This window comes from Helianthus annuus, chromosome 12, assembly GCF_002127325.2.
Source record: "Helianthus annuus cultivar XRQ/B chromosome 12, HanXRQr2.0-SUNRISE, whole genome shotgun sequence".
Classification (NCBI taxonomy): domain Eukaryota; kingdom Viridiplantae; phylum Streptophyta; class Magnoliopsida; order Asterales; family Asteraceae; genus Helianthus; species Helianthus annuus.
In genome coordinates, this window is record NC_035444.2 from 56262902 (window position 1) to 56285634 (window position 22733).

At 36.5% G+C, this 22733-nt stretch overlaps 3 protein-coding genes across 5 annotated transcripts; 2 read left to right on the top strand and 1 right to left on the bottom strand.

The window, feature by feature from the left end:
• The first annotated feature begins 7026 nt into the window (after positions 1–7026).
• LOC110894961 (GDSL esterase/lipase CPRD49) lies at positions 7027–9879 on the top strand. Its single transcript, XM_022142222.2, has 6 exons — positions 7027–7280; positions 7916–7993; positions 8571–8711; positions 9004–9080; positions 9165–9311; positions 9418–9879. The coding sequence occupies exons 1-6, from the start codon at positions 7170–7172 to the stop codon at positions 9629–9631; spliced, it is 768 nt and encodes a 255-aa protein (XP_021997914.1). The 5' UTR covers positions 7027–7169; the 3' UTR covers positions 9632–9879.
• A 1384-nt stretch (positions 9880–11263) lies between these two features.
• LOC110894960 (protein EARLY FLOWERING 4) lies at positions 11264–12052 on the top strand. Its single transcript, XM_022142221.2, has one exon. The coding sequence runs from the start codon at positions 11447–11449 to the stop codon at positions 11822–11824; it is 378 nt and encodes a 125-aa protein (XP_021997913.1). The 5' UTR covers positions 11264–11446; the 3' UTR covers positions 11825–12052.
• A 4995-nt stretch (positions 12053–17047) lies between these two features.
• LOC110894959 (cationic amino acid transporter 1-like) lies at positions 17048–20790 on the bottom strand. 3 transcript variants are annotated; one of them, XM_035980572.1, is made up of 3 exons: positions 20660–20786; positions 17373–19209; positions 17048–17161 (listed from the first exon to the last, which is right to left on the bottom strand). In XM_035980572.1, exon 2 carries the CDS (start codon positions 19193–19195, stop codon positions 17390–17392), a length of 1806 nt encoding a protein of 601 aa, XP_035836465.1. In that variant the 5' UTR covers positions 19196–19209; positions 20660–20786; the 3' UTR covers positions 17048–17161; positions 17373–17389. The 3 variants fall into 3 exon arrangements, with proteins under 3 accessions (XP_035836465.1, XP_021997912.1, XP_021997911.1); XM_022142220.2 differs by lacking the exon at positions 17048–17161 and having other exon boundaries at positions 17183–19203; positions 20660–20790; XM_022142219.2 differs by lacking the exon at positions 17048–17161 and having other exon boundaries at positions 17183–19209.
• Between the last annotated feature and the right edge of the window lie 1943 nt (positions 20791–22733).

A 22733-nucleotide genomic window follows, 5' to 3' on the forward strand; every position in this document is an offset into this window, starting at 1 on the left:
ACCGAAGGTTGCCTTCGGTGAAAAAATCTGCCCACATAGTAATATAACCGGCCGGAGCATCGGCACCGGTGTCCCCCTCTTGTGGGTAAGTAGCCTTCCAGTCGTCGGCCATATGAATGGTGGTCATCAGGTTTTTAAAACCACCCTTTGACCACTTCAACACCGGTAACCCACCACCGGAAGCATCAACGTCATCATCTTCGTCTTCATCAGCCGCCACTACCGACTGTTCAGGGTTCTCACCCTCCACATTGTGTGGATTCGATGGTTCAGCCATCAGGAATATAGAAGATGAACACTACAAACTCAAAAAACCTCACCGGAAACTTCAAACAATTGATCGGAGAAGACAAAGTAACTTCTTTTCTCTCACCGGGAAATTTTTGAAATTTTCAACAAGTGAGGGGAAACCACGAACGGTTTCCCCTTATATACCCATCGCAATTAATACGGAGGGAGAAACTGAATCATCATGTCCAAAAAGAGCGAATTATGCGACACCACGTGTCGAGCGCCGTTTCCGCTGACGGTTACCACGCGCGCGTGGCCGCTCACGCGCCTGACAAGAGAGACCTTTACACTCCTTGCTACAGTGCATTTAATACCTCGGGCAGTGCAAATGTCCTTTCATTTCAGCATATGCCAGAATGATCTCACCAACTTCCACCAACTCACACGTGAGATCAGCCACGTATGCAACAAAAAGCGACTACATTATCCAATTATAAGCGGCATGCGGTTTCTCTGGTATACCGCACCATAACCCATACCGCATGTCGTTTTTTTACATACCCCTAAAAATAGGCAAAAATATATATCTCCACACTATAAGGGGGTATAATACCTATCCGCACTACCCACGAGCACACGTGGAATATGCGGAAATGACATACACGAGCCCGTTCAGGTGTGTCAGATACTCAGAACCAGCGTTGTTCTTTGGACTGAACCGCATCTCAGAAACAGGTAAACCGCATTGCCTTCATTCTCTTCAAGCTTCAAATCCCTCCTGTCCGGTTCACAACCACAGAGGGTGCATAAACAACTTTAACAAGAAGAAGGAAGGGAATGTACGCGCACGCACATCAGCAACCCTGACTCCTGATCCTTCAAGAGCCACATCCGAGCAACACACACGTTTCAAGCGAATATGGGGTGACAAAACCGCAAACACTCATAAGTCACTACGGACATAACCATAGCTTCCGCAAACGGTTGCTACGGAAGAGCCACAACTAACTTCACATCGAGGAACGAAACTACTTCAAGGAAAACTCCTCGGTATTGGAGCGTGAAGGAAGGTGCCTAAGGAAGAGATGCGGACGAGATCCCCAATGATCATACGAGCCCTTGTCGAACAACAAGCGATCGAACAAGCGGTAACAAGTCTGCTTATGACTTTGTTACCCTACTTGTAAGATGGATAGAATAAACAATGGTGGGCATTACCATGCCTATGACCATGTTTATTTGACCATTATCCAGAATCACATTGTTCGACCAAACATGGCCAACAATGACGCAAGTACTCAACGTTGTTCCCACAATCGTGGCCAACAATGTCAAGCAACGAGGTAACCGCAAAGGACGTGCGGTTACTAGGGAGCTAATTGGAAGAACAGGAACACCCCACAAAAGGGATCATCATTTGATGTCCAATCATGATATCGAAGAATGAAGTTGTGTTCAAATTATGTCCAAATGGAGCTGAGATGAATGAGATATTGAAGAATGAAGTTGTATGTTTGGAAAAACAAAGATGAGAAAAACGGATTGAGATTTGTCATCTTGTCCCACATAGGTGGAATGACAAAACTTAAAGTGGTATATAAGGAGGAGCACTCCTTGAAGGCAAACACTAGTGGGGACCCAAAAGAGTGCATCGCACCTACACACATGCGCGCATGACGTGGGCTATATAAGCCCAATGTGGTGCGCTTTGAACTTCGCATACCGCGCTTTGTATTTTTCACATTAGCCACCAAATCAGAAAACAGTGCTTGGGATAAATTGTAATCAGATTTTGTTAAAATAGCATATCCCAAATACTGAATTTTCAAAGGTATCTCATTAAATGCGGTGGTCTTGGCTGAGAGACAAGTTAAAAGAGTATGGAAAAAAAATTCATTGGCGGAGGGAAGTTTGGTTTGTAAATAGTAACTCCTTTGGTTGATGATAATTAGATCGATGACACCTAAGGGATATTTAGTCAATGGTGTTGATGAGATGCTTCTCACCTGAGACTAAAACTATGATGAAGCAGACGTCTGGCTGAATAACTGAGGTTTGACATTTTGAAATCATTTGAAATACTTAAGCAAATCATTTAGTGTTGACTGTGAAGTTGAATAAAAATTAATTCAAAGTGCATTGTACTTTGAACATAAGGCTATGATGATTTTGTAGATCTGAGTAAAATTGAATGAAGATAGCATTATGGTATGGCAAGGTTGTAGGATGGCAGTTGTTCATGCAACCTCTCTTGCAGCCATGGTGTTGTCATCTTTTTTCATAATCTGAGCCTGACAGTCTGACAATATAAATGTTTTGCAACTTCACCATGAATATAGAAGAAAGAGAGAGTTGTATCTTTGTGATATTGAATATACAAGAAATAGAGAGTTGGATGGAGATATGAATACTTCTGAGTGAATTAAATTGTTAAAACAAGTCCATTTGCATTTTAATTTTTGCCTCATAACAAAACAGATTATTACATGAACCTGTGTCATTTGAAATGTATTGAATGACCCTGTATGTGTTGTTACATTAAGATTCAATTAGGTTTATTTTGATTTTGAAAATTGATATGTTCAATTTTGATCACATTAGATGTTTTATTTTATACCTTGACTAATTCACATGATTTGCTAAATTATGAAGTTTTTCAAAAAGACTAAAGAAGGTATATTATTTTTGTCATCTATTTTATATGTTTTTATGTTTGGATTATTCTGTTAAGAATTGTTTGTACTAAACGGGGCAAGATTGATTGTTTGATGCTTAATTGATACAACTGGTTATCCTGGTGTGGTTGGTTATATATCACTATGGAACTTTCGGATTGATGGTTGATGAGGACAACTGGTCATTTGAGTCGGCTCGGGTATATGATTTGATCATTCAAGTTGATGGTTGATGTGTACAAGTGATCACCTGGGTTGTGCTCGGTCGCGTTGGTTATATTATGCTGCAACTTTTAGGTTTGATTTATTGTTATTTTGAATTGATTACTTGCTCTTGAATATTAAAGTTTTTCGTTTTATTATTTCTTTTTATTATTTCTTTTAACTTTCAGGACTAAATCAGTTGTGTAGCCATCTTAATTTAAATGTAGGTTTCAGCTGCCATTTTCTGGAAAATGATATGTAAGTTTTTGCAACATTTAATTTTTTTATTCATTTACCTTTCATTTCATATATGTTTTACAATTATAAATTCAATTCTTTTATATCACTATATTCATTATGTGTTTGGTTAATTTTGGTTATATTAGGTACCAAGAAGAAGCCGAATGATTTCAAATTGTCAAATTGTCAAGATTTTCAAGCAACTAGCAAGTGTTTGGATGATATTATTTTTTTTATCTAATGTTGTTTTTTTCATCCATATATTACATTCACATTTTTTAACATTTGGTTCATATTTTGATAATTTCTTTTTTACTCTACCGGTGTATATTGATCAACAGAATTTTTTTATGCAATAGTACAAGACTACATATTACTAAATTTTACAGACCTGTTATACAATATAAGATTATATATTAATTTTAATAGTTTTTTATGCCTTTGTACAAAATATTATATTTCAAAATAAATAATATGGTTTTGGATGAAGCCGCACATCGCGCGGGCATTAACCTAGTGATATTATATAGTGAAATATCTAATAGCCCAAAGGTCAGATTTAAATTCACTATACATTTAATAATCTAGGAGGGAAAAACGTGTACATTTAATATAAACATATAAATTTATATTTAAAAAAGCAACCTTTTAATGTAAAACCTTTCAAAAATAAGTTTTTATGGGAAAACTATAAAATTAAATATCAAGAAACCCAAAGGACAAATTTTAAACCTTCAAAAAAAAAAAAACAGGTTATCTTAATTACGATTAACCTCTTAGTTTACCATAAAGACACATTTTAAATACTATAAAAGACTGATGATTAGTTTGATTCAAAACATCAACAATTATCTTTTAAAACAAATCAAAATCAGCAACACCAACAATATTCTAGATGGCAAACAGATGCTTCTACCACTGGTTAGACACCAGTGATGTTAAAACGCAATTCTCTAGATGGTCGCTCGAAGAAAAGAGAGCAGATAAAGAACTAAACAGAAAAGTTGGCATCATCAGTAACAATAATTACAAGAAAACCTGGAGCAGCATCGGATTGCTTGATGAAGTCCTCCACTCTCCTCCATCGGATTTCAAGAACAATGCAGAAGAGTTCATCACACAACTGCTGAAACGGGATCAGAAATTTGCGACATGCTAGCCGATCTGCAAAACAAAAGAAAGAATGAAATCGCATGGAAGAAGGCGATAGTCTACGAAATCCTAGCAAGTGTTAATTGTAGCGTGTAATATTTTATGCATATTTCAGTGTTTAATCTTTCTTTGTATTTAATTTAATACTATCAATATCCATATTAACATATTCTAAAATCTGAGTGTTAATAAAAATTATCAACATTATCAACACTTGTTTCTTCATAATAAAATTAAATAAGTATAACTACAGTTAAAAAAAAATAAGCCATAAACCTAACATGCAACTCTCCCATCAAAGAAGCTAGCACATGGTCAACCGCAGATGGTGGTTACAGAGTTCCAATAGAGAATACAGCCTGAAATATAAAACGAGAATTAGAATAGATCAGTTCAAAATTACAAAAAAAAACCATACGTTCAACGATGTTGGAACAATGATGTTGCAACAACGACGTTGAAACGTTGATGTGTGATTGGAAGCTTCGTTGGAACGATGATGTGTAAACAGAATTAGTAAATGTTCGAACAAAGATCTGTAATCGGAGATTAACCGGCTAAATCATGGGAACTCTTGTCGCAACCCCCGCCCCCTATCTGTCCCGGGAACGGGCGGCCGCGAACAATAGTGTTGGTGGTATCGGTGTTTATTAATTTGGCAGCGGAAATTACATCAGGATCGTAGTTAGGAAATATTTTATCAGAGTAAAACACCACATTTTATATAAATAAAGATATTGGGATAAAACCCAAGTTTTCATTACAAACAGATTTATAGGGATAAACTCCATTTTATTGAAATAAAACGCCTTCTTTATTTAGGTAACTTTTATAGCCACTTTTCCAAGCCTTCAGTGCTGTCCAGCTCGCTTCTAATTGGCTTTCACATTGTGTTACCTGAAACGCGTTTAAAAACATTTTGTCAGTGGGAAATACTGGTGAGTGAATCCCAGTTCAATAAAGAAAAGTTTTATTAATTTAAACAGTATTGAGAGCGATTACAATGTTTACATCTACCCAATTACTCATTCAGTACTATCAATCCTGACTGGTGGGTCATATTACACATTGGCTAACTCTTTGTCCAAAGGTAACGTGTTCCACATCTTGTATACAAAACCCCAACATACCGGCAGTAATTGTAGAATTACAAAGACTCAATCACTGCTAAATTTCGTTGTAAAACATTTAAGGTTTTGTAAAAACTGTTTACAAAAAGGAGATTACTCACATTGCTGTTTTAGATTTTCTGTAAGGATTTCCTGGGAATTATCTATAATTTACACAAATGCACACGTGTTAGTATAATAACCCATTTTAACATTAGTAATACCCTCCCCGAGACGGCATTCCAACGACTACGTCGGGCAGAACCACGACAGCCGTTACAGAACCCTATATCAATCGGGCAGCGTATCTAATACGTATCCAGGGGTTATGATACTTACAACGGAGCAGAACTTCGTTATTTAGGGGGGTATTATACCCGAGATTATGTCTACAATATGAAAATTAAGCGATAAAGAAAGATTTGGGACGAGTTGGAACTGAAGGCTCGAAGCCTTCTTATACAGGGCTGATCAGATGAGGTGTCGCGCCCCGCGACGGAGACCAGGGGGGCCGTCGCGCCCCGCGACATAGGGGGTGTAGGCCGTAGCTTTGATGTGTCACCAGTCTAGCTTCGCCACGTGTTGCCACGTGGCGACTTCCGGAGGAGGGCGGGTAGCCAGGTTCGTCGCGGCCCGCGACGATGGTAGCCAGGGGCGTCGCGCCCCGCGACAACCCAAAAATTTTTGTTTTTATTTAATTTTCAATGTTTTAACGTATTTTGGGCTCGGTTTTTATTCTAAGACATATTGGGACATTTTAATATATTTTAGAGGTGTCGAAAATATTTCGAGGGTTGTTATAGCTCTGCATTTGAGAGAGAGAGAGATTGCTCGCTCTGGATATGAGAGAGAGAGAGAGATGAATTGAAATTTGAATGTGGAGCCAGAATCATGTATATTATATATGTAGATGGTTTGAGTTTTGAATCTAGAGCCAGAATTCTGAATTTTGAATATGGACACGGGTTTTGATGGCAGAGGTTTGAATTTTGTATAGATGAAATGTATTTTAAATGTATTTTAAATTAAGATTTATGATGCAATAATGACATAAGAAAGGTATTGTTGCCTAGCCTGGATGGTTGTCACGTCAGTTTTTCTTATGTCAGCGGCAATTGCCCTTTTATAGAAAGTATAGATAAATCATAAGTTATAAGTTACAAATACTAACTTATCATTTTTAACTTCTCAACACACAAAAACTTAATTAAACTAACCCAAACACCCTCTTAATATTAAAAAACCGTAAGAATTAGATAGTGGTATGGTGTGAACTAAAAATTCTTTGTTACCTGTGTAAAGTTATGCCGTAAAAAGTTGTTAGAATGTCGGTTAAAAAATCAATATCTGAATGAAATAAAGAGGTTGTTAGAAGCTAATAAATGCAGGGCAACCTACCTTCCAACCCAAAAAATAATAAAATAAAAAAGATAATAAAACATTAAAATCAAACACCTCCCTCCTTCCTCCCTCTTCTCCTCTGTGCGACTGCACCCATCACCAAATCTTCACCTATATATCTATCTCCATTCATCACTGCAATCTTCAAAAATCAACGATGATCGGACCACAGAGGCCACAAATTGTGTTGTTCGGTTCATCAATTGTTCAACTCAGTTTCAGCAACGACGGTTGGGGCGCCATTCTCGCTGACGTCTACGCTCGTAAGGTATTATTTTTCACTTACTCTCATCAAATTCCTTAGCTTTTTGTTGATTCTTTTGTGTCATCATAATTTGGGTATGATTTATGAAAATAGTTGGGTTCATTTGGTACGATTGAGGATCACCTAGGGTTTTTGGTAGACTGTGTGTGTAGGTGTGAATTTAATTGTGTTTGTTTAGGTATTTATGGTTTAGTTTTGCTAGATTGACAAGAAGCTGGGTTACAAGGGTAGTGGTTTTGTGATCTATTATTGTTTCTATAATTGGTTATGTTGGAATGAAAATTGAAAACTGTTAAATATGCTTCTGAATTTTCTATTATAATGAAATGGCTATACGACCGATGTGGAACAAGTCTGATACCTTGCAATGGTTTCAGTCTGTTTTATAGTTTAATAAACACGAAAAAAGAGATGGTTTATGGTTAACAGAACTGTACAAACTTTGATCAGTCGGTCTCGGTCATGACTTGAATCATATTTGGCACATCATACAACTATTTCATAGGTTCTTGGTTAACTTTGTTTGGGACATTTCTGATTGATTACTTCAGTTTGTATTTTTGTAACAAAATTCATGAAAATCGGGTAGACGGTTTTTACATATTATAACTGAAAACGCTGCTTTTTACCTACTGCAGGCGGATATAGTGCTACGAGGGTACTATGGATGGAATTCCCGACGTGCTGTCAAGGTCCTTGATCAAGTATTTCCAAAGGTAAATCGTTGACAGCCACTTGCTTTGATTTTTCCAAAGGAATATAACTTTATTGTCATCATCATCATCATACTCAGTAAATCCCACCAATAGCAAAGCAAAGGTAGGGTCTGAGAAGGGTAAGATGTAGACAACCTTACCTCTACCCCGTAGGAATAGAGCGGCTGCTTCCAGTGAGACCCCCGGCTCGATAGTGGTTTTGCATCAAGCCTTGGACATAAGACACATAACACTCGGCAATCGGGACAAAGATCGATTAGTGCATGTACCCTTTTGTTTTTCAGCTATCAACGCCACCACATGATGCATGATTAACCGTCCTCAGCTTTTAACATTATTTTCACGAAATTAGTAAAATAACGTTAAAATTAGTGCACTCTCACTTTTGCCCCCCGATGGCCCACACATATATACATTATATGTGCATACCGCAAGTGGGGGATAACATTTATTAGTATTTTATTTTTGTTGGAGAAATGGGAAGTGGGACATTAGTGTCTTTATGCAAGTAAGCTGTGATACGAATTATAATTATAATCAATTAATCATAATGGTTTCGTCTTTTTTTAATATGTAGGATGCTGCTAGTCAACCTTCACTGATCATCGTTTACTTTGGCGGTAACGATTCAATGGGACCTCACTCATCTGGTCTAGGACCCCATGTCCCGCTTCCTGAATATATTGAAAACATGAGAAAAATTGCGACTCATCTCCAGGTATCACTCTTCTCACAATGTGTTTTCTATTAAAAATGTGTGAATCCACTTGTGCTGTAGGCCACCGCACTCATAATGTGTTTTCTATTAAAAATGTGTGAATTCACTTGTGCTGTAGGCCACCACGTATAGATTTTGAAGTTTTAGAATGTCCTCCATCCGTAAATTCAACTTAATCATAGGAAGAACTAAAATGTCTAATTTTGCTAGACAGATTATCTGATATGATTATTCAATATCACATAATCACTTTCAAAAAGACGCATCTTTTAACACAAACAGATATGAACAGGGGCTTTCAGACACAACGCGTTTAATTTTCCTCACTTGCCCACCAGTGGATGAGGTCAAACTTAATGAAAACACCAGGTACTTTCATTAATAATTTTATTTTTCTTTAATTGTATATTCTAGTAATTCATCTAAACCTAATGACCTGTCATGTAAAAACAGCTCAATCTTTAGTGAACTTGTTAGAACAAATGAGCTATGCCGGGCTTATTCAGATGCATGTGTAGAGCTGTGCAATGAGATGGGAATAAAAGTTATCGATCTTTGGACTGCGTTTCAGAAACGAGATAATTGGTTGACTTTCTTTACGTAAGCATTCTTGCTTATTTTCACTTTATTTTTTATTTTGTAAATATTATGATGTAGAGGTGAATAATGGGCCAGTCAGGCTGATCCGAAACAATTGTTTTTGCAGGGATGGGGTGCATTTATCAGGTGAGGGTAGCAAGGTAGTTGTTGAGGAGATACTAAAGGTGCTTAAAGAAGCAGAATGGAAACCGAGTCTACACTGGAAATCTATGCCCACCGAGTTTTCAGAAGACTCGCCCTATGATTTAGTCTATAGCGATGGCAAAACTACGCTAAACCCGTCTGACTGGACTTTCCACAGAGAAATACAGTGGGAGTAATAAGATAGTTTCATTCGTAACTGCAGAACACGAGCATTTGTAAGTAATGCAATACTTTCTATTGCAACAACTGAGATTTGTACCAGTGATCTTTAATCAGGTTCTTTGACCTTTGTACTTCTTTTTTATGCTCATACAACGAGCTTCTAATGCAACATCTAAATGTAGCATTGCCCATAAGACTCCTTGTTTACTGAATGCCGCATTCTACTGCAAAAGCTTGTACCATATGTTTATGAGGTTTATTATATAACTGAGTACCTTGATTTACTATCTGAAAAAGCTAAGCCAAGCAATATGAAAGATAAGGAAAAAGGAAATTCGGTTAGTCATGTAATTTTGAATGGATGAGATTGATTTGATGAGTGACGATAAGGGTTGGGGGGTGGGGGTGGTTGTGTAACAGGTTCCGGTGAAAACAAGTGCTTTAAAAATACATCTCCAATCGCAAACACGATTTACAAGTCGGCTTTAAACACCAAGGGATTCAAAACACGCATTCTTTCTGGTTTCAAATCTCAAACACCTAATCGCCATCTACTCTCTAATCTCAAACGTTGTTACGTGATAAACTAAGTAGGACCCAAATGTAATTGTTGTATAGTGTAGGGGGTTATTGGTTGGTTAGTGGCTATATAATGTGTGCGTTGTAACAGATTGAACCATCGAATGAATTGAGTTTTCCTCTTCTCTTATGTTCTTCTTCTCTCATCTTTTGATCATCTATTGTGATTACGAAATTGTTCGTAACAATGGTATCAGAGCTTTCAATCCTCCCGAATGTGGGTTAGGAGTTTATCATTCATCTCGCGATTTTGGGTTTAAAATTGGGCAACATACGACGGTTCTTCTTTAGAAGAATTAGGGCAACAACGTCAAGATTATCTATGGGTGGATCTTGGTAACTCCCTCAACAATCGAAGGCAACGACAACAACAATCGATTCATCTTTGGAAAATTAGGGCAACGAGCTGATATTTGGGCTCGATTTCATATTGTTGCGATGTTCTTGGTTTTATGTACGTCTTAATATAAATTCTGTTCAAAATTGAACGAGTAAGATATAATTAATATTTTTTCTCTACCGAGATGAGTCAAATATAATTGATATTTGTTTCTCTACTGAGATGATATTGTCTGAACATCGGTGTCGGTACTTGTATTCGTTTTGATAGTTTTCTTAGCATTCCGGTATAAATTTTATTGAAAACGGAATACGATAATAAATCGAACCAATCATGCCCGAACAATATCAGTACCGGTACATATACTTAATTTTTTTAATCGACGTAAAACACGTGCTTAATTGCTATATACAATAATGTAACAAACTAAACCCACAAAACAACCCCGCTATTTAATTAATATGGACAGTTCTACCAGGGGCGGAGCTAGTGTATTAGGAGGGATAGCACGAGCTACTCTTTAACCATGTTTCCATACCGTTTTCATAGTGTAATTTTTTTCCTGATTTTATACAAAGGATACCCATGATTAAAAAAAATAGAATGCCTGCCATCCACACCAGAATAAATAGAGTTTTCCGAAAAAACCTGCTAGTGGAGGAAGCCCATGAATATTTTTGGCTAGATCCGCCACGAGTTTCACACACAAACTTATGAGTAGTCGACAAAATATTTCTTTTAAAGTCCATATGAATACATGGCCGGCAATCAAGACGTGTGAAATTTCCAACATAAAGTGGACCCGGGTCATTATACTCTACCCTTTACCCGACCCGAACCGGAAAGATTGAGGTGGACCTTGAAAGAAAGAAAACAACAAGCACCCAATAATATAATATCAAACAAGTAAATGACAACCCTGAATTCTTCCTCCTCCTCCTCCGGCGGTGAATCAACGATGGACGAACAATCAAACCCTCAACCACCATCTTCCACCGTAAACAACAACAACGGAATCTCCGACGAAGAAGAGAACAGCGAGGAATCTCAGGCCCTGTGGAGCACCTTCACCGACAGCTTCCGTGAAGTGCAATCTGTATTGGAACGGAACCGGGTATTAATCCAGCAGGTTAACGAGAATCACCGATCGAAGAATCATGAAAGTATGGTGTCGAATGTCGCCCTGATTCAAGAGATTAATAATAATGTTTCCAAGATTGTGGCGATGTATGCGGATTTGTCGGTCAATTTCTCGACTGTGTTTCATCAAAGAAAGGAGACTGACTGATATGTGGATGATTTCAGTAAGACTTGATTGATTTTGATTACCGAATATGTTATGTTGTGTTCGTTGATTTTTATAGATTAGATAGATAGATAGATATGGGGTTTGTGATTCACCAGTTGAATGCAGTTTCAATTTGGGGCAAACTTTATTATACGATTTTGGTGGTGATTTATTGTGTTATGAAAACTAGGGTTATATATTTGATCAGTTTGTTTGGGTTCTCGAGAATTGGTCTGTTGATTTGGATTATGTTTTATTTTAAACCATTAAGGAAAACTAGGGTTAACACCCGCCCGCGTTGCGGCGCGGGTACATCGTAAACATGAAATGAATTAGTCCAAACGTTATATGATGCATTAACCATATGAAAATACATATTTCGACGTATACAGTTGAATTCAGTGTAACCTGTATAAGCATTGTGATTGGATCAAACGTAAAGTAAATGGAATTCATATCGAACAATCATAACGTATTATATGTGACTCAACTCATACATAGAAAACGTAACGGGTATGAAGGAAAATATGCACATGTAATCGAAAGGGATTAATTAGAGCTTTCGGAAAAAGGGGAGAAAAAGAAACCATAATTTGACTCAACTCGGTTCGAAGAAAACTTTACGAAACATACATAAAATAAACACGAAAACATATTATATTTGACCTAAATCATTTCTCAAAAAAGTTTACGTCGAAACGTAGAACAACTTGAATTCATACCAAAACGTACATAAAAATATGCACTTAAAAATTGTTTCTTTAAACGAAAACGTATTATATTTTACCTAACTCGTCTATAAAAAAAGTTTACGTCGGAATGTAGAACAAATCATATTTATACATACTCGTACATAAATATGCACGTAAAAAAATAGTTTTTAAGTAAAGGAAATATAGGGGTAAACCGAAACAAAATATTAGTAAAAAATTAATAGGTTAAAAACGTTCGTAAAACCGTGCCAAGTAGCACCAATGCCACAACGACATCGACTCTCAACATCGTAAAAATAAAATAGATAAAATGGTAAAAATTAAACTGAACGAAAAGGTGACTACAATCGTTGAACCACGTACACCCGTTACAGTGTCTTGATGCGAAGAAATTAACCAGAAACGTAAAACGTACAAAATAATAACTTAGTCGATCTAGGACCTGCCCATTGCGGGGAAGTTTTCAAAAGAGAAAAAATGGACGCGTTGCGACGGGTCTGTCAAATATGAAAAAATAGAGCAAAAACGTTGAACTTCACATGCACGCTATGACATGTTAACTCACAAAATTTAGAACGAAACGTAAAACGAAAAACTTGCGAAAGATAATAATAAAGTGTTGTGTTAAATTACAAAATATGAAAAACTTTGAGTTAAAAGTGAAATATATTCAAATGGATTAAAATGTAAAAGAAAAAACTTTAAGGTTGAAAGTGAGAAATCAAGTTTTTTCAAATGGGTTAAAATGTAAAAGAAAAAACTTGAAGGTTGAAAGTGAAAAAATAGAGCAAAAACGTTGAACTTCACATGCACGCTATGACATGTTAACTCACAAAATTTAGAACGAAACGTAAAACGAAAAACTTGCGAAAGATAATAATAAAGTGTTGTGTTAAATTACAAAATATGAAAATCTTTGAGTTAAAAGTGAAATATATTCAAATGGATTAAAATGTAAAAGAAAAAACTTTAAGGTTGAAAGTGAGAAATCAAGTTTTTTCAAATGGGTTAAAATATAAAAGAAAAAACTTGAAGGTTGAAAGTGAAAAATCAAATTTTTTTTGAAACACTCGCTAAGCATAAAGTACAAGTCTTGATGCACTAAAAAGTTGGTAATTAATATATGGAATAATTGGTATTTAATAAACCAAAGGTAAATAATAATCCCACCTATCAATATGTTGGTACTTAATGAACTTCCGTTAATTTTTTTTAACTGAAGTTAGTTTTTATGTTTTATTTATTACACAAACAGTCCCTGTAGTTGTAATTTACTAGTTTTAACTATTTTATGAAACAAAAAAACCACTCGAAAATCCTCCTTTTCCTCGATTTGAGGTTTATAAAATAGTTAAAACTAGTAAATTACAACTACAGGGATTGTTTGTGTAATAAATAAAACTTAAAAACTAACTTCAGTTAAAAAAAATTAACGGAAGTTCATTGAGTACCAACATGTTGATAGATAGGATTATTATATACCAATTCTGTAGGTTGGATTATTATTTACCAACTGGTTAAAGGTTGGTTTATTAAATACCAATTTTCCAACCATTAAAAAATTAAAGACTGAAGGATTGTTTTACTTTTGTTTCAAACCAGTAAAAACTTAAAAGACTGAAAAGTGAACAAGTAGTTTCCTTTTAAGAAGTGTTCAGTTTAAAAAATGTGCCGTGTGTTATGCGGAGATGGCCAGGCGGTGACCCTTCACCATGTGCGGTAAACACATTTGAGGGGACTATTCACCGTGTGTAATCCTTCTCTTTGACCATTGGGGAGTTTTTTTTTTTTTTTTGGAATGGGGAGTGGAGAGGGAGCACCCTTTATGTTTGAGTGCAAAGTAGGGCGTAGAGAAGGGAATTGACATGACATAATATGATTGGCTGGGCTAGAGAGGGGACTACTCTCCTCGAGCGGAGCATCCCTTACCCTTAGGTATCAAGTTCAAATCATCATGTTATGCGAGATCAACATATTATTTTGTTCTGATTTGATTACTCTAAAACCTTTCATCTTACTTTGTAAGGTTGAATTACTTTTATCATTATCGTAAATCAAGTCGTTTATTCAACCTAATCCAATCCCCCAAATGCATAACACTTTTCAACTTACAGTTTGTAAAGTTAAATTACATTATGATTATTTTAAATCAACTATCTCTAAACTTTAGAAAAAGAGTAAATTAAATTATGGTAAATTATAGATAAAGAGTATTCTATCCATTCAACCTAATCCAATCCGTTGTACTATAATAAAAAATATAAAATAATGATTAGGCTCATCACACCATTACTCAACCCGTCCTTTCTATTTACTTTACCACCTAACAAGACCAATGTCACAAAGAATCGATTGCCCCACCACGAAAAAATCACATTGTAGTTCTGTGGTTGATCGCCCCACCACGACAAAAATCACATTCACCTAGATGTAAAACAAACCACATTCCGAAACTAAAAATGGAACGCATGAAAATTTCAGAGCACGTTTACGTGCACACTCCTAGGTGTAGAGGGGAAAGGAGAAATGAAAGTGTATACACATCAAGTATGTGTGGCGCACTCAACTTATACCATCAGCTACTTCAACCTTTATAACATAATAAAACAAACCCACTCTTTAATGCTATATGAAAAGCAAAAAAGATGACCTATATACAATTGTCACCTGCATTTCTTTATCTAACATCATAATGTTGGTATAAGCCTGCAAGTTCCTGATCAAGATTGTAAAAGAATGCAGATTATGAAACATTAAATACCTATGGGCTTTCCCCATCAAACCAAAGTTCCTGATCAAGATTATAAAAGAATGAAGATTATGAAACATTATATATCTAGAGTTAAGTTCACGTAAAAATAAAATAAACGTACGAATTGAAAGAAAGTAAAAAAAAAAGTGGCGGTGTCATTTTGGTAATTATCACCAACTGCAAAATTACTCTAGTAGAGTAATTTTGAGCTTCTGTAGAGTAATTTTGTAAATGTTCAGGTAGAGTAATTTTGTTGTGTACGGTAATTATCAAAATTGTAAGGTAATTATCAAAATTACACTAACCCCCCCCCCCCCCCCCAAAAAAAAAAAAAAAAAACCTAAACCATTGTAAATGTTCATGTAGAGTAATTTTGGTCGTGTAGGGTAATTATCAAAATTACACTAACCCTCCCCCCCCCCCCAAACTAAAAGCTAAAAACTAAACCATAAAGCTAAACCCCATAACTAAATGCTAACAAAATTACTCTGCAAGACATTTTCCAAAATTACTCTACAGAAGTCAAAATTACTCTACTAGAGTAATTTGATAATTACCCTACATTTCCCAAAATTACTATACAGATGCTCAAAATTACTCTACAATACACTTTTTGCTTTTTCCCTAGTTATTTTGAAGTTGCTCATAATTACCAAAATGACACCGCCACTTTTTGCTCTTTCCCTCAATGCGTACGTTTCGTACGTTAATATTATTTTTATTTGATCCTTTACCTATATATCTATGGGCTTCAACTTCAAAATGAACTATGTCTAGCGTCATTGTGTAGGTGCATATATCGTATGCCCGCCACTGTGCGAATAGACTAGATAGAGCGTGTGTTGAATATTGTATAAAATAGTGTGAAATCTAGTACGAACTGAAATGTTCTGTATTGTAACAGCTCCCTCGTACGAAGGGAGTCCCTTCGTACGAACGCACATCTTAGCCGGTTCGTACGGTTCCACGAGATCCTAGCCTGTTCGTACGAAGGCACCCTATGTGGGTTCGTACGAAGGCACAATGCTATATATATGGGTGTTAGGGTCTTGTGTTGGACAAGCTTTTGGTTCCCTGAGGGGAGATGCTGTCCAACTGGTTTCGCGGGTATGTAGCTTCAAATAATTGAACAGAAACCAGATTAAATTGACTTGTTCGGTGTTGATTCTACTTCTACTCATTTCTTATCAATAATAATCAACCGAACCGGTTATCTCGGGACCAAAACTCCGTCAAACCTGCCGGATCCTGGACTCTCACATTGATACCCCCTTTGCTCTGATAACCGATTATCGATGGACAATATTACTAAACTATAATTCTATAAACCATAATAACCTGATTAATCATCTTGATAATCAGTTATCCATTTAAAGTTTGTATTTGTTTTGTTACTAAACTATAGACTAGTTGAGATGCGTTGCAAAAAAAATGTTTTAATATGTAAGCTAAATTTAATTATAACATTAGCATTTATAATTTGTATTGGATTTAACTAATCTTTGGTCAGTTTTGATCGAGAATGCAACATTGGTTGGGGATAAACTCTCCAGTTGAGACGCCTGGAGGGGCCGAAGTGTTCCCTTGATTGAAAAATCCGTTGGAATTCAATATACTTGATGTTCAACCTGCGACGAGATGCTCAATAAAATAGTTTGCCAATAGAGAGACTGGGAGTTGGCCTTTCATATTTATCAGTAATTTGAAGGTATTTTATGGTGGAAATGACTATAACCAAGTATCCAGATGACTTTGAAGTATGATAAATATTGGTTGTTGACACTCCAAAGAATGGCCCAAGATACATTAGCAATTTTGATAACAAGGTTGCCTTCGAGTCTTCTTTTAGCACAAGTGGCAGTCGCCTTCACCCTGATACACCGCAAGCGTTGATGGGTACTCAAAGATTGTTGTCAAATAAAATTAAAAAAAAAACGACGTACAAAAATGTTGTGTTCAAAGGCCACCTTACGGTGGTTGATAGTTGATAAAACATAGAACCAATGGCGGTGGTAATGGCGGCCAGTGGTTGACATAGATACTATGTAAACTTAACTATCTAGAAAAATCAATAAAGGTTTACCGAAGCTATTTCATTTGCTAGCTAGTAGCACTTATTGTCTTCAAATCCACGGCTTCAGAACTCACACCATGAATCTCAGTCCTTAGATCATCCTTTGATGCATCATAGGAAGCATGCAATCCAATAAAAAAGTAGTACACAAGCAGCACACCGGTCCAACCCAAGAACCGCAAGAACGAAGCACCATCGATCGAGCCCATAATGAACACATTAACAACAATGCTAGCTGATGGCAACCATGGAACCATTGGCACTCCCCACAGTTTCGGGCTTCTAGCTTGTTTCACCAACAGTTGAAGACCAAGTGTCGATAAAAACCAAACGCCTACCATAATCGCATACCCAACCCAAAGATTCACATTCATCGCCCAAAGAACTGAGAGGCCAATAGCCGAGGAAATAATCAAAAACAGCAGCACAATCAGCTTGTTTCGGTCAGAAACCGATGTTTCTCCTGTTGAGTAGTATCGTCTCACTAGTAAAGCGAGAGCCACTAGTGAGAAAATGAAGAGTGTGGAGATTGAAAGAAGGTTGGCAAGTAGGTCGAGATTTGTGAAGAATGCGACTAGGCAGTTTGCTAATGTCATGATGACGGTGGCATTCACGGGTGTTCCGCGTTTCTCGTGGATCACGGCTAGAATCGGTGGAGCCAGGTGGGTCCGAGCAATGTGAGTGAAATACCGAGCTTGACCGATGATAGTAGCTAACAGAACCGTCGTCATTCCCTGTAGCGCGCCTAATGCGACTATATATTTAGCCCAATTCATACCAGCGGCGTGGAACACTATTGAGAACGGTGCATCTCGGTCAATCTGGTTGTATGGCTGCATCAGGCATAAAACAGTTGCTAAAAGTGAATAAATAGTTATGACAACCATCATTGACCCCACAAGACCAACCGGTATATCTCGACCCGGGTTCTTGGTCTCTTCACCCAATGTAGCCACGCCATCAAACCCGACATACGCGAAGAAAAGCACAGATGAAGCTTTTAGAACACCCCGAACCCCAAAAGGTGCAAAAGGTTGAAAATTGGATATGTTTGCTTTCGTAGCTCCTGCCACAAGCATGAAAACCATTAGAGTCAGGTAGAGTATTGTGGCAATCGAATTGAACCGTGATGAGCCCTTGATGCTGTACGACGCTATACAACAAATGAGTATCGAGACACCCACTGCTATCGGGTCTAAGTGGTCAAAACCCTCTTTTAAAGATGTCACCTTGATCCGGAAATCATTAGGGTCATGGTTGCATAAGGTTGCAAAATACGAGGTCCATGAACGGGCCACGCTGGCTCCGGTTACAACATATTCAAAAAGGATGTTTCCTGCAGCTATATAAGCTACAAAATCACCGAGCTCGACTCTCAAGTAGGCGAACGAGCCACCAGCCACAGGGAGTTCAACTGCAAACTCGGTGTAGCAGAGGACCGAGAGTAAAGCAGCAAAGCCCGAAATGAGATAGGATATTAGAACAGCTGGCCCGGCTAAATCATGGGCTGCTTCACCACTGAGAACGAAAACTCCAGCACCCATTACAGCTCCAATGCCAAACCATATGAGATCAAACCAGTTAAGGGTCTTTTTCAGTTCATTCTGGCTTCGTGCTTTCATATCATGGAGCTCAAGTTGGTCCGACGATCGGGCCAGAAAACGGTCTTTTAGACGAGTTTTGGTTTCCAGCAAGGCTTTACCATAGTTTGACCAGCTTTTGAATGATTCTTCTGGTAAAAAGTCATCTTTCTCACATCCACAAGACCTCTTTCTCGGTTTGCTGATGCTCTTACCTTGTCTCTTGCTACCATCTCCATCAAAACTCACCATGTTTGTTTCTGTTCCTAATATCAGTTCCAAAATCAAATGAATTTGCACATCAAAAATTGACAAATACCAAAAAATTGTAATCCAAAATCTTGTTAGCTGTCATAATCTTTATTAAAAACATGATTGGACCCATAATTGTGGAGAAGAGAGCCATATGGTGATCCCCAACTAAAAAGTTCTGGTTCCGTCACTAGCATTGATTTCGAACATCATCAATTCGTTTCAAAAATCTATTTAACACAATTAGAGTTGCACATTGCAACTTGATATTTTTTAATACATTAATTAAACTACTATACAATTACAGCATTAGCATGTTGTAACTCACAGAGCAAGTACAACCAACAGAATTAGGGTAGGGGTGTAAACAAGCCCAGAGGCTCGAGAGCTACTCTTGATCGGCTCGGTTAAAAGCTCGAACGAGCCGAGCCTTAACAAGTGTAAGCTCGTGCTTGAGCCTAAGATAGAGCTCGTTTAGTTATCGAACCCGAGCTCGAGCCTGAAATACAAAACTCGTTTAGGCTCGCGAGCCTAAACGAGCTCAAACAAAATTTTAGTTTTTTAATATATAATATAATAATGATGATAATAACATTGACGAGTCGAGTTCGAGCCGAGCTTTGGTTCGTTTAAGCGACATTGAAGCGAGCTCGAGCCGAGCTTTTAGCTCGTTTGAGGTTGTTCTCAAAATAGCTCGAGTCGAGTCAAGCCGGGCTCGAGCTTTGGGTTTTATTCGCGAGTCGAGCTCGAGCTCAAATAAGTAGGCTCGAACCGAGCCGAGCTTGAGCTCGAGCTTCATAAAAACATGACGAGCCGAGCTCGAGCCTAGTCGGGCTCATCCCGGCTCATTTACACCCCTATTATTAGGGTTGACAACAAAAGCTCCCCAAAATTGCCCAGGTAAGAGCATTCGTATCAGTATAATTTAGCTAAAACTCGCATTTATCCCTAAAATTTGTTATTTTTATTTTAAAACCACCTACATCTCATTTCTTGTGTCTATCCCTATTCAATTAAATAATAGGTCTTTATTTTTTTAATTAAATAATAAGTAAGTTTTCTTAGTGAAAAACTTTAACTAAAACCTAAAGCTTTCTCTAAATTATAGGAAAGAGGTTGTGATACATGGAAGGAAATGAGATTTTAATCCTCTGATTACACCACAAAATCACGGAATTACGAAAAAATCGCAACAAAAGATGCATGCATTAGCAGGTTGTACCATAAACCCTAGGGTTTAAGCACATACTGCAACATACCTGTTTCACGGTACCATTTTTCTCCATGACAATCAAATTAAATGCATTGAAACTCATAAAAGAATATCAGAAATAATTCTAAACATGATTACATTAATCTGCTAACAAAAATTCCACTTTTAGCAAACGTAGTTAATGCATTTTAAACAAATAAAATGAAGAAATGAAACATATAATGGAATACGCATGAAGGAGTGTGATATACCTGTTACGTCGCCGGAATCTAAGAAGAGTTGTCCGGCGGCGAGATTAAATAATCGGAAAAGTTGAGAAAGAAGAAGAAGAAGATATTAATATTATGAGAGCGTTACAGTCGGCATTGATGATAAACTCTGCAAAAAAATCAAATGCGTATTAAATAACAAGCGCGCGTCTTAGTTAGTGCGGCGACCTATACAACACTACGACAGTAAAAATATGTTTTTTTTTTTACTTTTATTAATGAGTAAAATGTTATTTTCTTACTTTGGCAAAGTTTTGTTTTCTATTTGGATTTAAAGAATTTGAAATCTTACCATTTATATCTATTCATTAACTTTATAAATTTTTCTCTGTTAAATTATGTGTATTTCTGTTTTTTTTTTTTTAACTTAAAAAGGTCAATTCAATATTTTTCACTTCATGTACAAATATTTAAAAGACCAAATTGTCCTTTAAATTAACTCAAAAGACAAAAATACCTTTGACTTAACGGATACAAATGGATGAATTTCAGAAGTTAGATGAAAATGATAAGATTTCAAACATTTTGGATGCAAATACGAAAATACAAACATTTGGACGAAAGTCGCAAAATTGACCAAACCTTGGAGACAAAAATGACATTTTACTCTTTATTAAGAGTTATTATGAATATATTTTCAATAGAATTAATTAGACAGAATCTCAAATAACCTTTATGTTTTGATGTAAAGTAGGTTTATCATCATAGCCGTGTTGCGGCGAACTTCTTTTGTTATTTAGCCTGTGTTTATATGTGTTTTGAAATCACTACGACCGTGTTGCACGCGGAACCACTAACAAGAATAAAAAGAAAATGTAAAAAACAGTAAAAAATAATCGAAAGAAAATAAACCAAAAAAGTTGTATGTTAATGATGTTGTTCGTATGAAACCCGTGGTCAGAGATGAGCAAATAATACTGGGTACCGGTACCGAAGTTCCCAAAACCGAATGATCCTAAGTACCAATTCGGTACCGACTTTTGGCGTTCCTAGTACCGGTTCGCTACCGATTTTTACCTTCATACGCCGGTACCGTAATCGGTATTTTCGGTATTGGTTGCCACCGAGCTCATCCCTACCCCTGAAACAGTTGAAGAAATCAACAAGAAAAAGTTGTACGATACCGTTGTTGTTTGTACGGCACCCGTGATCAGGGATGAGCAAATGGTACCGTGTAGCAGTACCGAATTTCCCGAACTAAAAGATTTTCAAACTCAATCCGGTACCGACTTTTGGCGTTTTATGTATTAGGCTGGTGCCGATTTTTACCTTCATGTACCGATAATTAACCGGACCGTACCTGTATTTTCGATACCAGTATTGGTTGACACCAAGCTTATCCAACTGAGAAAGTAAAAAAAATTATTATTTTTATTATATTAATATAATATTATAATATAATAAAACTACTGTTCATTTAATTGTATTATTAATATATAGTAATAATAACATGTTCGAGTACTAACTTTTTTAAGTAACATGTTTGGGACTTGTGGTTTAAATTTTGTAACATATTTCGGTATTAAGGCAAACTTCGATTATTTTTTCTATTAAATCTAAGTAAAATGACCAAATTATCCTTATATAATAACAGGGATAGTCCATCCCTCTTTCCTTATATAATAAAAAACATGGATGGTCCATCCCCCTTTAATTATTTTATATCGACTTACCAAAAGTTAGTCCTAAGACCAAGTGTAGTGAATCATTACCCAATACCTATTTTTTATTTATTTTCTTCTTTTATGAAAGTTAAAACAAATAATATTTCATTAAATAAAAAATACATTAACATTAATTAAAATACTAAAAAATAAAGACAAGACATGCAAAAGTACTAAAAATAAAAACATACTAATGGTTAAAAAAATAAAGCTCTAAAGTCCGTATTTATCACGGATTTGTTGCCTACGCATTTGTGCTAAGATTAAGACATCTCCTTTGAGATGATCGATCATTTTAGACAAATACTCGATGTCTCTCTCCATTTGCCTCACTTCTTGGATCGCGGCGAATTTTTATTTTCAGCGTTTCTTTCTTGCAACGTAAACGCCTA